Source organism: Myotis myotis, unplaced genomic scaffold, assembly GCF_014108235.1.
Source record: "Myotis myotis isolate mMyoMyo1 unplaced genomic scaffold, mMyoMyo1.p scaffold_m19_p_7, whole genome shotgun sequence".
In the NCBI taxonomy this organism is placed as follows: domain Eukaryota; kingdom Metazoa; phylum Chordata; class Mammalia; order Chiroptera; family Vespertilionidae; genus Myotis; species Myotis myotis.
In genome coordinates, this window is record NW_023416379.1 from 28,526,997 (window position 1) to 28,543,885 (window position 16,889).

The 16,889-nt window shown below is 36.6% G+C and overlaps 1 protein-coding gene across 6 annotated transcripts in view; it reads left to right on the forward strand.

Moving 5' to 3' along the window:
* Positions 1–16,889, forward strand: part of ADGRG6 (adhesion G protein-coupled receptor G6) — a 134,598-nt gene that overhangs the window by 59,377 nt on the left and 58,332 nt on the right. For all 6 annotated transcript variants that reach the window (XM_036317445.1, XM_036317446.1, XM_036317442.1 and 3 more), the window contains exons 3-4: positions 6,458–6,799; positions 9,007–9,630. In XM_036317445.1, coding sequence (XP_036173338.1) covers positions 6,458–6,799; positions 9,007–9,630 — 966 coding nt within the window. The remainder of the gene's footprint in view (positions 1–6,457; positions 6,800–9,006; positions 9,631–16,889) is intronic.

Sequence of the window (16,889 nt, forward strand, 5' to 3'; positions counted from 1 at the left end):
TAAAATTGGAAGCCTTTTAAGTATAATAATACCCAATACTTTGTGAATTCTTTAGTATAAATAATGTCCAATATTTTTTTAATTCTTTTCAGTAGTGCTCAAAAGCCTATGCATGAGACAGCAAGAAGATCCGTGGCTGGGTTAACACAGAGTGTGTTTTTTTGGAGGGGGTGGGAGTGGTTACGGTATAGTAATGTGGAAGGGGATAAGAGACTTGAATATATTAACCAGAAGGTAGAGTAAGTGATAGACCAGGCAGATTAGGTTGTTTTAAATTATGCATTGCCTTTAGATTTTCTCTTCTATAAATACTGGAGAAAGACTCAACTGCTTACTGCTTAAGAAGGAAGTTTCCCATGAAAATGTGTGTGGGTGTGGGTGCATATGCCCACACATGTGCTTGTGTTTTTAATCCCCTTGCAATGGGTATATATCAATGTAATAAGCTGACTCTAGATGGATTTACAACAGTTAACTTGTTTGGATCTTCCAAAAGTATTACCTTTGCCCTTACGTATGGAGTGTTCTCATGCTAAGCTGATTATGGAAAGACAGGACTCAAAGTTTAAACATTAACAATCTTATGAAGATAGAAATGTGTTTGAGGGTGTGGTGCATGTGAATTTCTTTGGAGATTCAAAAAAGTGTCAAGCTTAAAGGTGCCTCATCAAGGAAACTTTAATTCAGCTTCTTGTTAATTTTCTAGCTATATCAAGCTTTATTGAAGTGATTAAAGTAAGTGGTAGCCTTATATTCATGGTGCTTCCAAAGAATATTTTGAGCTGGAAACATTACAGAGGGAAATCAAACAATTTTCTGGTTAACTCTGGGGAAACCAGTTTTGGGAATAAACTGATATCCTTGCTTGACTGCTGAAAGTCATAGCCGAAGATTGGAATGACCGATGAAGCCCTGGTCTAGGAGCAACCCTCCCAACATGGAGATGCTACTTTTGAGTGCAAAGCTTGAGGAAGAGAGGTAAGGGAGGGTGGGATACTTGCCAAGTCTGTCACATTAGCAGAATCACAGATTTGTTGTGAATTGCAAATTCACAGCCAGATTGCCTCCAGATTCCTTGCCATCTTGAAATAATCTGCATGTAGGCCAGAAATCACTTAAGTTTAAATTTACTTTGATGAAGTTGTTCAGTACTGTATATTATCAGTCATTTAATACATTCCAGTATCTAAAGTTTTATTTTTATTTTACATTTTAACGAAGTTATATCTGGCAGCATTTTACTTGATCTGGAGAGTTGGTGTGTGGTTGTCCTGATTTTGTAATGATTTAGGCATTAGAATTGGCCCTAGAATTATCAGCTGCTGGCCAGTAGGTTTAATCTTCAGAAACCATCAAAGCTGCTAAATATTTTAAACTGTTTTAAGCAACTAACAGACTTTTCATTCATTGGAATTAAATATAGTCATACTGATCATTCAAAAAAGGACTTCAAATAGATGCAAGCTGAGCCTGCAACTTAAGCTAAATTTTCTGAAAATGATTTTCACTGGCTAGTTTGTCCAACAAATTCATTAGTAAAAATTTCACAGAAATTCAACCAAAGAACAAAATTTAATTTGAATGCATTCATCTTGTTCAGCATTTAACACAGTATAGGAAAAACAATTATTCCATCTACAGATCTGTGTTGAAAGTAGCTAAAATTGATCTCTAGATTTAGCTCCTGGGTTCTGAAACTCCTGTTTTTGTAAAATTTTAAAGTGCTTCATATTTTATTTACCGAGAAGTACTTGGATCAAGAGTGGAGTAGAAATTCAAATCTCTGAGATTAAAAAAAAAAACCCATAAGATAATGGTTATAGAATCTATATTTAAATGTTTATAAGTTAAGATAGGCTTTGGCTTGACTGGGAGATTTTCCATTTTAGGTTTGAGTTCCTTTGAAAAATAAAATTTTGTAAAAGTATGTATGAGTAGATTATTGTCAAACATCCACAAGCATAGGCAAGCACTGAAGGTAGAATTTGTTTTGTTTAAATTACCTGAAAACTTTGCTTTTATAAATTATAAATATGTTACTATGTCTGTTGTTTAGAACATCTGGAACCAGATGTTTTGAGTTGGGTAGCTCTTTAAAAATATTTTTTATTGATTTTTAGACAGAGAAGAAGGGCAGGGGAGAGAGAGAGAGAGAGAGAGAGAGAGAGAGAGAGAGAGAGAGAGAGAGAGAGAGAGAGACAGAGAGAGACAGACAGACATGGATGTAACAGTGAAACATCAATTGGTTGCCTCCTGCACACCCCCAACCGGGGATCGAGCCTACAATTCAGTCATGTGCCCTGACCTGGAATTGAACCTGCAACCTTTTGGTGCACAGGACAACCCCAACCAACTGAACCAAATGAAGCAGGACTTGAGTTGGGTAGTTTTTAGAAAATATATTAACTCTGGTCACCCACAGCTTCATTCAATGCATACTTCAGTAGCCATCTTTTAGGAGATATAGTAGCCCTGCCTTTAAGAGAGAACAAATTAATTTCTTAGTTAGCTCATAGTATAGGAATCAATTAGTAGTGACAGTAGTGATTTCTCCAAATGGGAAAATCCTAAGCACTATGTTTTAGATTGTCTAACATTCTTTACTAAAAAATATTTCAAAATTAGGCTCTTAAAACATATTAATTTGGGTGTGATTGTACTATGTTTACGAAATTGTCCATTGAAAAATATTGTCTCTTGAAAGGGTACTTGGGCTTACCCCTTTACCCCTTTACTACGTCTTTTGTGTGTTTTTAAAGTGGCACCTTTTATTCCCTCCTAGAAAGACAATAGACTTAGTTTCAGAAGAGCTGGTTTGACTCTTGGTCCTGCTATGAATTTGATATGTAACTTTGGGCAAATTATGTAATCTATATTAGCTTTATTTGTTTCATTTGAAGATGGAGGAGGAACTATTTCTCAGGGTTATTATGATATCAAATGAGGTAATGTATGTGAGAGCCCCTTAATGTGAATTGATCTGTAAAGATAATGAACATGACTACTGTGTTTACTTTAATTGACATTTAACCCAATTAAGATAATCACTATTTAGTAGCACTATCTCTAAATTCTGTCTAGCTACTGGAGATGAGAATCACGGAAACGAATGCTTTAACTGTTGTTTTTTTAAATGGACATTATGGGTGTTTCTTCTTTCTCTTTTTTATCCCACTGAGTGCCTCAGAGAAAAAGATGTTAGCAAGGTGGAGTGCTATTTCCTCTCTTAAGTTATTGATGCACATATTGTGTGTTGTAGTAATGATGAATAATAGCCAACACTGATGTAGTGCTAACTATTCCTGTACAGCTCCCAGAACTTCACAAGATTAACCCTTCTAGTCCTCCCAATAACCCTAGGAGACAGGTGCTGTTACTACCACCTGTATAAAGTTGGTGAAACTGAGGCACAGAAAGGTGAACTTGTTCAAAATTATATAGTCAGTGTTTTTAGTCAAATTGAATTTTCTTGTATCTTTCATTCAATTCTGAGGGAAGAATTTGGCAAGAATCATATGTCATGATAAAGGATATCATGAATATTACTTGGGTCTTGGATGCATGGAATGGCATCTCTTTTTGGATAAATGATACTGCCTGCATACATGCTGGGATGACACAAAGAGAATAACTTATTTTCCTTTCTGGTTTTTTAAAAATACATTTTTATTGATTCCAGAAAGGAAGGGAGAGGGAGAGAGAGAGATAGAAACATCAATGATGAGAGGGAACCATTGATCTTCTGCCTCCTGAATGCTCCCCACTGGGCAGCCTGCAACCTAGGCCTGTGCCCTGACTGGGAATCGAACCGTGATCTCCTGGGTCATAGGTTGACACTCACCACTGAGCCATGCTGGCAGGGCTGCTTTTCTTTTTAATCTTCAGTGCATATTACTGGATATATTAGTGTTAAATTATTTCTTTCTCCTGAGCCTAAGGTACAGTAACAGGAAGCTAGCCTTATCAGAAAAGTCCAGTCATCTGGGTCCCGTGCTGGAGGTGAAATAATTGAACCCCAAGCCCCATCTAAAGCGATACTCTAGAGCTCACACACCCTTTATCATTTTTTTAGACTTAGACTTTGTTTGAATTAGGTTCACATATTAAGTCATTTTTAATTTAGGCATTTTCCCATTCATTTAAACTATTTTTCTCATAAGTTTTATCAGTTTCATCAAAGGTCTTCCATGTGTCAGGGATGCTATAAGGAGTAAGATGGTGAATCTGACAGTACATACTTTCTGCTTGTTGAATTTAGAGACTAGCAGGAGAAGACAGACAGTAGGCAAACAATCTCACGCTGCTCTGAATAGTGCTACAAGGGAGAGGAGCTCTGTGGTCCAGGGATGGATGAGAGAAGGCATTTGGAGATCACTTGATGATCATAAATTGCTTTCTCCTGGCTGTCTTTGGGCCTGTACAAGATGTTGGAGATTTAGGGAGGCAGAGCTAAGAGAGGGCAAGTTAGCAAGAATAGATGGGGAGCAGAGTTGGCAAGGCAGTGCATGGTACAAAAAACAGTGCATGACACAAGGTGGCTACCGGGAAAAGAAAAAAGCAAAGGTAATTCGAGCAGCATAACATATACATCCTTGAATATATCACTATATAGGGAATAATATTTGTATGACTATCATTTTCAAGAAAAGCTAATGCATCTTCATTCTACTCAATTCTGTGAAAAAGGGAGGGATGTCATTTAGAGTGATTTCCATTATCATAGTGGAAAGTACTTTATTGTTTGAAAATTTCTGTGTCAGTTTTATGGCAATTACTTTATCCAGAATGTTGGATAAATGGAATTATGGCCTACATTTATGCAAATATTTAAAATTAGTATGAATATTAATTGCAAAGGTATTGGGATAACAGTAGACCTTGGTTTCTGGTTCTACCTGGAAACCAGAGCCTGGATAAATCATAATTGAGAAATAATTGATTGCTTTACATTTACCTCTTACTACCATGTGTCATTATAGTATTTGTTTGCCTTTGGATCCAAAATGGATATGATATGTAATAATCCTTCAGAGACTTCCTCTTTCCTGTTCATTGGTATATACTATTTACAATAGTGCCTGGTATATAACAGGCACTCAATAAATATTTACTGAATGTATGCATAAATAAGATAATCACACAAGTATATAATTACAAACTATGGTAAATGAAACTATTTTTAAAACTATAAATATTTCACACAAGTGATGCTATTTATTTGAATTCTAGAAAAAAATACAGTCTGCCAGAAGATAACCTGTTTATTTTTTGTATTGGATGTTTTCTCTCTCTTTTTTCTTTTTTTTCAATTACAGTTGACATTCAGTATTATATTAGTTTTAGGTGTACAGCATAGTGGGTAGAGATACAATTTAGGAAGTGATACTCCCAGTAATTCTAGTGCTCACCTTTTACCATACATAGTTATTACAATATCATTAACTATATTCCCTATGCTGTATCTTACACCCCTGTAACTACCGATTTGTACTTCTTAATCCCTTCACACCTTTTACACTGAGCCCTATTATCCCCTCCCATCTGGCAACCCTTAGTTTATTCTCTATATCAGTGAGTTTGCTTCTGTATTGTTTATTTTTCTCTTTAGATTCCACATATAAGTGAAATCATGTGGTATTTATGTTTCTCTGTCTAACTTATTTCACTTAGCATAATACCCTCTAAGTCCATTCATGTTGTTGCAAATGGAAAGATTATGTTCTTTCTTATGGCTGAGTAATATTCCACTGCATGTGTGCACTGCATTTTCTTTATACAACCGTCTATTGATGGGAACCAGAGTGCCCTACCTGCCTTTTGGTTGAAATACAAATTGGTACAGCCACTATGGGAAATAGTATGGAGGATCCTCAAAAAATTAAAAATAGAACTACCTTATGACCTAGCAATTCCACCTCTGGTTGCTTTCTTTTTAAACATTTACTTCCTAAGTGTTTCTCTTCCTTTATATCCATGGTTTATAATATTGAGTTCTACCTTTCTGGTTCTGTAGCCCCTTCGAACCCAGTTCAATTACTCTCTAGAATAGAGATTCTTACCTACGCTCAGTGAAGCTTTGTGAAGTCTGTTGTTGCCTCCTGAGGCCTCATGCAGTCCTAAAAATGTAGGCCAAAGGTGCATTTTACTAGAAACATTTCCCATAGCTTTCATCAGATTCTCAGAGTACATGCCCCCACCCCCCCCCACACACACACATACCAGTTTAAGAATAATTGCTCTAGAATATGTATTTTTCTTTTCACTTTTTGATGTTTATTGGTTTATTTTTGTTGCTTCTTTTCCCCTGAGATGGTTTTATTTCCCTTTTAATATTCATGATTATGTTTTGGTATTTTAAAGTGTTTACTGTTTGTCCCCAGCATGTGGTATTCTTGGATTATTGTACGGCCTCTGATCCTAGCCCTTCTCTCTTGTCTCTTTTTTGTCTGGCCAACAGTGTGGGGATGTGCCAACTGCAGGCTTGTGCTATCCAACCCTTCTGGGACCTTTACTTCTCCATGCTACCCTAACGACTACCCTAACGCCCAGTATTGCATGTGGACCCTCCGAGCCCCCGCTGGCTATATCATTCAGATAACGTTTAATGACTTCGACATTGAAGAAGCGCCCAATTGCATTTATGACTCATTATCCCTTGATAATGGAGAGAGCCAGAAGAAATTTTGTGGAGCAACTGCCAAAGGCCTATCGTTCAACTCAAGTGCAAATGAGATGCTTGTGTCCTTTTCAAGTGACTTTAGCATCCAGAAGAAAGGTTTCAATGCCAGCTACATCAGAGGTATGTAAACCAAAGACAGTGCCAACCTTCTGCTTTCATTTAACATGTTCTACAATAAACACGGAACCAGAAGCCAGACTTACGCTCTTTTATGTGAATGTGAATGATTAGGATTAGAATGTAAGGCCAGGAAGTTGTTAATATTCTCTGAGAATTCTCATTAGCAATAGATAGCTAGCATATCCAAAAAGATCTGCTTGTAGTAGAGCTGAATTCCTTTATATTGTTTACATGTAGAACATATAAAGGCTGCTTGGAAGACAGTAGATTTTCCACAGCTAATAATTAAAATCTGTAATTTTAACATCTCTCTACTGAATGCTTAAAACATTCCTATTTATAAATAATTTTCTTTTAGGCTTTTAAGATGTTGCCTTTTAAGGAACTATGCTAGAGGATAAATATAAAAATTAGCATAGAATTTAAAATTTTTAAGAGAGCTATTTATTACTTACTGCTAATAAACAACATAAACTGAGGAAAGCCTCTTGAAAAATGGCAATTGAAGAAAAGAAAATACATTTTTATCGAATACATTTCCCAGATTCTGACATGTCTTAATATTTAAATAATTCTGTTCTTTCTAAAACCCATCATTGCTTAAGAAGAATGCAAGCTTCAAAACTGTGAGATGTAGTTATACTATTTTTTATCTTGAGCTTCTTAAGTAGATATCATGTATCGAGGAAAGAAACAAAAAAGAAAGGCACTACAATAAAAATCAGTCATCATTATAAATTGTGTTTTTGGTGACAAGGTTATTTGCTGTTTGTAATTGACAGATATGTAGTTAATTGAAACACATGCCTTAATTCTTCAAATAATGTTTTTAAAATGATAAAATATTATAGGAAATTTGAAAATAGAAAGGAGCAAATTAAAAATACCTATTGATATACCCCCTCAGCCATAACCACTAATAAAATATTGATGGACAATGCTTGCTTCTAGCCTTTTGATTTTAACAACATATGTAGAATACTGGGTTCATATTGCATAAGATCCCATTGGGTAAATAGACCTGTGAACTGTTTTATATTTAAAAAGTAGACTAAAATCTACAATTCTATTAAATTCCATCATGGATTTTTAACTAAAATATTTATATAAAATGATGTTTCTTACCATCAACCTATTCTTGGTGTATATTAAAGTATATTCAAAGTAGTGTTCATTTGAAACTAGTATTAAGCAGTATTTTTGAGGAGAGCTGCTTCTCTCTCAAATCAGTTGAAGATGTTTCACAGTGTCTATTATATTAGCATTGGGCTAAATACATTGTATTATTTCATCATTTCACATATGTCACAGGAAGACGAGGCTAATTTATGTTATTTTGAATTTATTATGCATATCATAAAAGTAATCTATATTAGTAATCAGTACTAGCTATAGATTGATATGGCACAGGCACTGCCCTAGTGCTTTGCAGGCATTAACTTAATTAATTCCTATTGACCACCTGTGTAATAGGCGCCATGGTCCTTCATTTTGCAGATAAAAAGACAAGGGTAGAACAATGTGAATAACTTGTCCAAGGGCACACAGCACAGTGGAAGGGTTGGGATAGGGAGCTCCATCGTCTGCCCTTTGAACCACTGCCCCTTATTTTTCCTCACAAACTAGCTCAAATGTAAAGGAAATAGTGCTTCAAATTACAGTTTTGCTTGTTGTGTTACTAGACTCCCTCTCCTCAATGGAAGTGTCTTTTCCTTCATTCTGAAATCCCCTTGTGATGGGGGACATGAGTAGGATATGGGGTGTCTGAAGAGGAGAAAGGCAATTGTAAATGAAAAAAAAAACTATTAGTTATCATATTTAGAAATTATTTGAAAACTAACATTTTTTAAAAAGTCTTACATATAAATAGAGCTTTCTTGAAACCAGTAGTTTTTTAATTATTATTTTTTTCTTTCAGTTCAGGGATGAAGAAATATACTTGTTATTAACTTGGCTGGTTGTACCTCAAAGATTTAAGTGTGATATCCAACCATGATTAGAGTCTAAGTGGGTGGGATTTTTTATTGCTATTACTAATATTGGTATAAGGTAATGGGTTGGTGATAGAGGGTAGATGAACAGCAAAAGAGGAGAGCCATAGGCAAAAAAGTCAATTAATGGTGTGGTTGGGTGTATCAGACATTTTATCTCTCATTAGTCCGTATCTGAAGTTAACATCTCTTATCTGTTATTATGTTTTGTCCTAGTCGCTGTGTCCTTAAGGAATCAAAAGGTCATTTTACCCCTGAAACCAGATGTGTACCAGGTGTCTGTTGCAAAAAGTGTCTCTATTCCGGAGCTCAGCGCTTTCACACTCTGTTTTGAAGCAACCAGAATTGGCAAGGAAGACAGTGAATGGATGGCTTTCTCCTACTCAAATGCATCCTTCACACAATTACTCAGTTTTGGAAAGGACAAGAGTGGCTACTTTCTAGCTATAGCTGGCTCAAAATGTTCACTAAACAGTGTGTTACCTATGAAGGATAAAGAAGACGTTTTCCCAGAAAGCTTTGAGCAGTTCTGCGTTGTTTGGAATAATTCTTTTGGTTATATTGGTATAAATTTCAAAAGATGGCACAATATAATTCCATGCAATGCTAGCATTAATAAAGTTATTTCTGGGAATGGGAAATTGTTGTTGGGCTCCAATCAAAATGGAATTGCCTCTCTAAAAGCGGACATTTATAACTTTCGACTTTGGAATTTTTCCATGAGTTCCAAAATCCTCTTCAACCTCAGCTGTAATGTGAAAGGGAATGTGGTCGACTGGCAAAATGACTTTTGGAATATCCCAACCCTTGCTCTGAAAGCTGAAAGTAACCTAAGCTGTGGTAAGTCTGTGGCCTATTAACTCTTTTTCTAAAGCATTGCTCTATGAATATGTTTGGCAACAAAAAATTGCATATACATATATGTATATAAAATTATATATGTACACATATATAATTACATTATGCATATATTTATGTGGAATAAGTACATGTATGTATATACATTTACATATATATCTATACTTAGCATTAATTAGCTCTTTTAATTTTTATAATGTTACCTGCTCAGTTATTCATTGTAAACGTTTTATTATAAGCCATATTTTTCAATCAAAGCCTTTGATTATACCATTTTTAAGTTTTCTTTATGTCATAAAATATTACACAGTTTATCACTAACAAACAATAGTTATAATTATCATGTATCAAATAGAAATATTAACACCAGACCTGAAACAAAAGAAACTAATAAGTTGTTGTTTTTAATTACATAGATGATACAGCAACATGCTGATTTTTATTATGTTATTTAAGTAAACCACCACCACCTAAAAGCATGGTATTTACTCAATCAGTATTAAACATCACAACTGTCCATTTAAGGAAAAACTTTGATAATCAGAAATTATCATTGTTTTATTTGAACTTTTATTCTATTTATTTGAAAAATGAGCTTTGTCGTTTGTTTCAAATACTCTTCTCTTTAATTGCTTTTTGAGAGACTTTAAATGTGATAATATTAGATGTAGCTAAATGCAAAATGCTCAGAGAAAATAATTCTGTGTAACATAATTATATTAAAACTAGAAGCCCGCTGCATGAAAATTCATGCACTCGGGTGGGTCCCTCAGCCCAGCCTGCAGCCTCTCACAGTCCAGGAGCCCTCAGGGGCTATCTGACTGACAGCTTAGGCCTGCTCTTGGGAGAGCCTAAGCTGCAGTCTGGCCTCCCTCAGTGGGAGGCGACCAGCGTGCCAATCAGGGGACATCACAGTGAGCAGCCGGCCCACCCCCATCGTCCCCCCCCCCCCCCCGATTGCCCCTCTGCTGCTGCTGGTCACTGCTTAGCCCTGCCTGCAGGCATGCACCTCGGCTGGCCTGGCGCCACCCCCCGCCAACTGGTCGTACTGCCATTCAGTTGATTTGCATATTATGCTTTTATTATATAGGATAGACCTCTATCAAATATTCTTTAGGGTACCTAAGTTAATTTTGGAAGTCCTTATTTTACTACAGGACTAATAAAATACAAAATGTGAAAGTTTCATTATCATATTGAATGTTATATGACTAAAGCTAAGGTATTGGTAAATATAATTTGTAGTTGCAGAAATAATTCTCATTAAAGGAGAGACGTGGCCTAATATTAAAAAGTAATTTGTATGTGACCTTGGAAGGGATTCTTTCAGAAATTTGTTACCAATATTTTTAAGAAAGCAGGCCCCATTGTGAAGACCTGAGGCCACCTCCCCAGTTTCCCTGACCTGTGTTTGCCCTGTTGGCCTGGGGAACTCCTGTCACCTTCCCATCTTTGTGGGTAACCCACCTCTCCGTGTGGTCATGGTGCTGCTGCAGATGTTGGGAGGCTATTAAGTGATGTCATTTGGCAGTTATTTCCTTGTGGGTTGTTGGAAAGAGGGTAAACCACGACCCTGTTCCAGAAGAAGACTGTGGGACTTTGTAAGAGCTAAAGGTGTTCCCCAGCTGCTCTCGGTCTGATTAGCAGCAGAGCACCTTCAGGGATCCCTAAGAAGTCTTCTACTCAGTGAGGAAATCGAGAAGGTCCAGAGTGTGTGTTTGGTGTGGGATGGTGGACCGGAGGGGAGGGCAGTGGGACTCTTCCTGCATCCTTAGTAGAGGGGCCTGTTTTCACCATGTCCTGGGTCATTACTAAAAGTCATAATGAAGACCGTTTAGCATTTGTCTTTTTGTGGGGCAGAATTTGAGGACTCCGGCAACCAAAACAAAAAAAGAAAGAAAGAAAGAAAGAATTAGCTAGGTATATTAGTAATTGCTAACAGTTAATTTATACTTAATTGAATACATATATTATTTTCTAGGTACTGTTTTAAGCACTTTACTAGTACACATATTAACTCATTTTTACAACATAGATCTCATGATGTGGGTTTTATTATTAACCTCATTTTGCAGAAGAGAAATCTGAGACCCAAAGAGGTTAAGGAATTTAACCAATGTCACTTCAAAAATGTGGCCAATTCAGAAACTGGTTTTAGAGCAATGCTTTCTTAACCAGATAAATAAGACTGTCCTTCACAATAAGCAGGACTAGAAAACGGGACGTAGTGCTAGAGCAGGTGAGCTAATCCTTACCCAGGTGAAAACTACAAGATCCAGGAGCTGTCTCTTCTGGCCAGAGTGCCTTCTGCGGGAAAATGCTAGCTTTCCAGGAGGTTAACATGTCTTTGTGTTTTTTTAAAAAATTAATAAGGTTTCTTTTCTGCAGTGCTTCTTGAGTGCCTTAATATAATAAAATGTGAGGGATATAGTGTACAAGAATTCCTAAATTTCTCTGAGAAATCATGTAGACCAGGGATTGACAAAATAAGAGGGCCTATGGCAGGTCATCTATTTCCTTCAAGTTTTATTGAAACACAGCCATGCCCATGAGTTGTTTTGTTTTGTTGTTTTGTTTTTAACAGCGTATTTAAAACTCCTTTCCCAAGTCTCAAGACTACAAGAATACATCAGATTCATGCTCAGGTATCACAGTCATCTATAAATTTTCAAAATGATTTTATTCAAAGGAGTGATACTAGTTTACCTAATCAGTGATGTGAGTTACTTTAATTTTTATAGTGGTCTTCTTGACATTCCAAGATGACACTAAACATCCACATTTCATAGATTCAGATATCTTGGACTGAGTTTCAGGAACCATAACAGGGAGAGGGAGTTTCCTGCCGTTTAATCATCAGCTTTGGGAGTTGAAGAACCAAGTCACTTATTAACTGACAGGAAATACCTGTAACACAGATTATATCGTAGTTTATTAGTTCAGCAAAACTTCAAGAATTGGAAAAAAGTATGCTCTATTAACATTTTAACCTTTCCTTTCCCCCAGAATGTAGTGGCCTGCTGTTTATGGTATTAATAATTTCCCCAAACTAATGATCAGTACAATAACCAATGGGAAAGTAGAACTTCATGCCTAACATTCCATTGGCCTGCTGATGTCTGTTAAATGTGAACTTTTATTTCAGAATCAACTTGTGATGGACAGTGGACAGATTTTTTTTCTAAAGGTGTATTGCTAAGTAAAGTTTTCATATGAAAATAAGATAGAATTATCTACATTTAAATATCCTGTCATTTTTTTCAAATATGAAATATTCTAGCCTTAATAAAATAAAAAAGTGTTTCAACAGTTTCAGAATTGGACTTTTTTTTGTTTGTTTGTTTTCCTAAACTATTCTAAGCATAGTTGGGAAATATACCTTAATTAAGAAATTTTCATCAGAGTTTCTTAAAAGCATGGCTAATCTTGTCAGTCTTTTTCAGAAAGAAATACTTTATTTAGCAGCACTTCTTGTTATTTTATAGCATCATTCTTTTTCTTAGAACAATTTTCATTAAACATATTCAGTTTTATGACCTCCATAGATAGTTTTCTTGGCTGGCTCTTTAATTATAGGTGCAAGTATTTGCCTGTGTTATGATTCAAGTTTAGATACTGGCTAGTGTCCACCACTTTTCACAAAGAACAGACAGTGCCTTCTCTACCAGTTTTATTTATTTTACCGCTGACTGCTCTTTCCTGAGGTGTCATACAGTATAACTCAATGAATAGCCTAAGTTCAAACAAATTACATTTATTTAACTAGCATTAACAAGCACTTCCATTTATTAGCCACTGTGGTTATAGAGATAAGATACAATTCATAAGTACCCAACTTTGTTGTTATTCTTTTCTAGAAATGTTTGGATTTGTACCAACTTTTGTTTTCATTGTAAAATTTAGCCCTTAATTACTAAGGCATCATCAACTCTTGGATCCCTATCCTTTCATTTTCAGTTATTATAGTTCTGTTCTTCATGCCCTAAAACTGATTCACTATAAACTTCTTTCTACCATCCCTAACAAATTTTTGACTAGCATTTTTATATATACACTGGAGGCCCAGTGCATAAAATTTGTACAGTGGGTGGGAGGTCCCTCAGCTCAGCCTGCACCCTCTCACAGTCCGGGACCCCTCAGTGGATGTCCACCTGCTGGCTTAGGCCTGTTTCCGGCAGACATCCCTCTCGCAGTCCAAGACCCCTCGCCCCTTACCACCCAACCTGCTGCGGAAGCAGGAGAGGCTCCTGCCACTGCTGCTGTGCTTGCCAGCTGGGTTCTCTGCTCCTTAGAGCTGCCCTCCCCCACCTACTGGTGGAGGGGGGGTGATCAGGGCCGGGACGGCCAGGGGAGGGGCTACGAGAGGTTGAGGTGCCGTGGTCATGCCCCGTCCTGCTTCTGCAGAAGGGGTGGCGCTGGGACCGCCATGGCTGTCCTGGCAGCACAGGATCGCTGGCCCCGCCCCCTGCCCACTGGTCATTCAGGAAGGTTGTTCTGTCTGGTCTAATTAGCATATTAACTCTTTATTATATAGGATAATGTATACGTACATTATATTCACATAATGAAGATAAAATCACTTTATCTTTACAAAGGACTTTATTGTTTGGAGATGTTTAAACTCTTTATGAGCATAAATGATTCTTGGAGATAATTCTATTTGAGATATATTTATTTATGGAAAAATTGTAAAATTTAGCGTAGTACAGCTGCAAAGAAAGAATTGAAAAGAAATTATTTTTCCCCATTGTTACTCATGCTAAGGGTTCATTGCTGTCTACTATTATTTGGATTGTAATTAAATAGGTTATGAGATGTGTTGACTACACATCCATCTTTTTTACCATAACCCCTGTAAATAGTGATTCCTTTCAGTAGTATAATTTTGCAAGAACAACAGATAGAAAAGAAAGATATTCAGCTTCTCATCAACTGCCCATTTTCAGTGATTAGATTTTTATCCAAAGAAATTTGACTCTAAATTTTGCATTTAATACTAACTAAATACTTTTAAACACCTTTGTGGTATCTAGAAAAATCAGTGAACATACATAGGTTACATTCTAAAAACAATTCCTTGATGAAAAAGATATTATCTTTACCCAAGAGGGAGAATTGTCTCGCTTGCCTAATGATATCCTGGTTTGTAAATCTGTTGGCCTAGGAAAACCGATAGCATTAGTGACTTTTTATGCAGATATGCTGAGCATGGAACTAGTTAGAAATTTAAAAAAAATTTTTTTTGCATCTACTTTTTATGTTTCATGTAATTATATAATTTGCTGTTTTTATAATGCAATATTTTATCAATATAATTTCTCTCTAATAATACTCATCACTTGTATTTATACTATCCCCCCAAAATTATCAAACTTAACATCTATTCCTATATTGAATCTCCATAAGGTAGTGTTTATTGAGTATTTATAAAGCAATGTTCATTTGCTAGGCTTTAAGGAACAACTGACAACTTAAATATTGAGACGTAAATGTTACAATTTCCCATGAAGAGGTTGTCACATATTGAAATGTATACTTGTTATGATACAATGACACTGATAAAATGTTAAATAAAATTGTCAAATGTCTTACTGTAAATCGTAACTCTTCGGGTTTTCTTTCCCATCCCCACCTCTAAGCTCTGTACTATACTGCAGTGGGAAAGCAGTTAGCCATAAAACTTCTTTCCCACAACAATGTCCCCTTATCTCCCTTTGTCGTCCAGAGATACTGTATCAGGGCCAGGAGTGGCCAGGGAGCCTTTGACTGCCAACATTGTGTGTAATTTGAGAAGCACAGGAACTCCATCCAAGGGTCTCCTCTGTCGCCTGTTACAGTGGCTGAGATTTCCTCACTCATTTTGAGTTTTTAGTTTTTAGAAGTTCCTTACTAACATGTAAGTACCTAAAGGAGAAATAAGGTCTGGCAAGAAAGGGGCATTAGTTAAGAATAATGGACAGAAAACTTTCAAGATAGTATTCTACCTCAGTCCTGCCTGCGGCTGACCTCAACTTCTGTCTCCTCAAATGTTCTTTTTCCATGGTATACTTGTCCAAGCTTTCAGTCTTTAAAACCTCTCCTTCCTATCTCTGCTTCCTTTCAAAGCCACGCTTCCTCTTTTTGCATTCACCCCTCAATCAAACGTTGGCATCTAGAGTCCTTCGTTCCCACGCTCCTGAAGCTAAGTTCTGTAGAACTGCTACCAAAATTCCAGTGCAGAGCTAAAGGTCTTCTCAGTCTTTATCATTCTTGACCTTTCTTGTGCACTTGGTATTGCCACACCCTCCATGAAACTTTCTTCACTTTAATTCTGAAAAACCACCTTCTACAGAAGCTCTTTTTACCTTCTCAAACCTGATCCTTAAGTAAGAGAATATCTATGGTTATATCCTTCTCAAATCTTCACTTTAGCTCCTGTGATCCCAGACCCGGCTATCGCTTCTGTTGAGTATTGCCTGGCTAGACCTCTTACAAACCCATGTGCACCTGCTGTGTGTCTAGGTGTCTCTCAGGCACCTCAGTTTTCATTACCGGATTTACTGGTGAGCCCCCGTCACCTAAGTTCGTTCTTCCAGTATTGCCTATCTCCTTTTATGAGATTATTATGTACCGATTTCTCAAGCTAGAAACCAAAAGAAAATGTCTTCATCTCTTTTGTCCCTCTTCCAAAAAGTCTCTGAATCCTAGACATTCTACTTGCAAATGCCTTGTAGCTATCTCTTTCTGTCCATTGTCATTTTAGTCGTGATGCCAACTTGAATCAATAGGGTTATTCATGCTTCTTGTACCTCCCCTCTTCTAATTGGTTATGGGCTTCAAAGGTGTTTTCAAACATAAATAGAAATTTCTCACCTAGTTCCCTTTCACTTTTTTCCCATTTCCTTTAAGAAAGAGTTCAAAATGTGAGCAGTTGTTCATCATGCATTTAGTAATTTGTTCAGTATCTAAGATGTGGATGGGGTAAACCATCCTTGGAAAAACGCTCGTGGTGCCTACATTCTACAAGGCCCTTAATCCATTACCTATATATCTGACCATTCCTACCAATTTTCTATAGATACCCAGTGATGCCATGTCACTTGGGTACCCATATCTTTTCACAGCCTTCTTGGTATATGTTTCAGTAATTCTGTCTGCTAGAAATACCCATCTCTAGTCTCTTATCCCGAGATCAGTATAGTGACTCCTCATCTTCTTCGCAGCTCTTCTTTGTAATGGAATGCACCCTTCTCCCTTCTCAC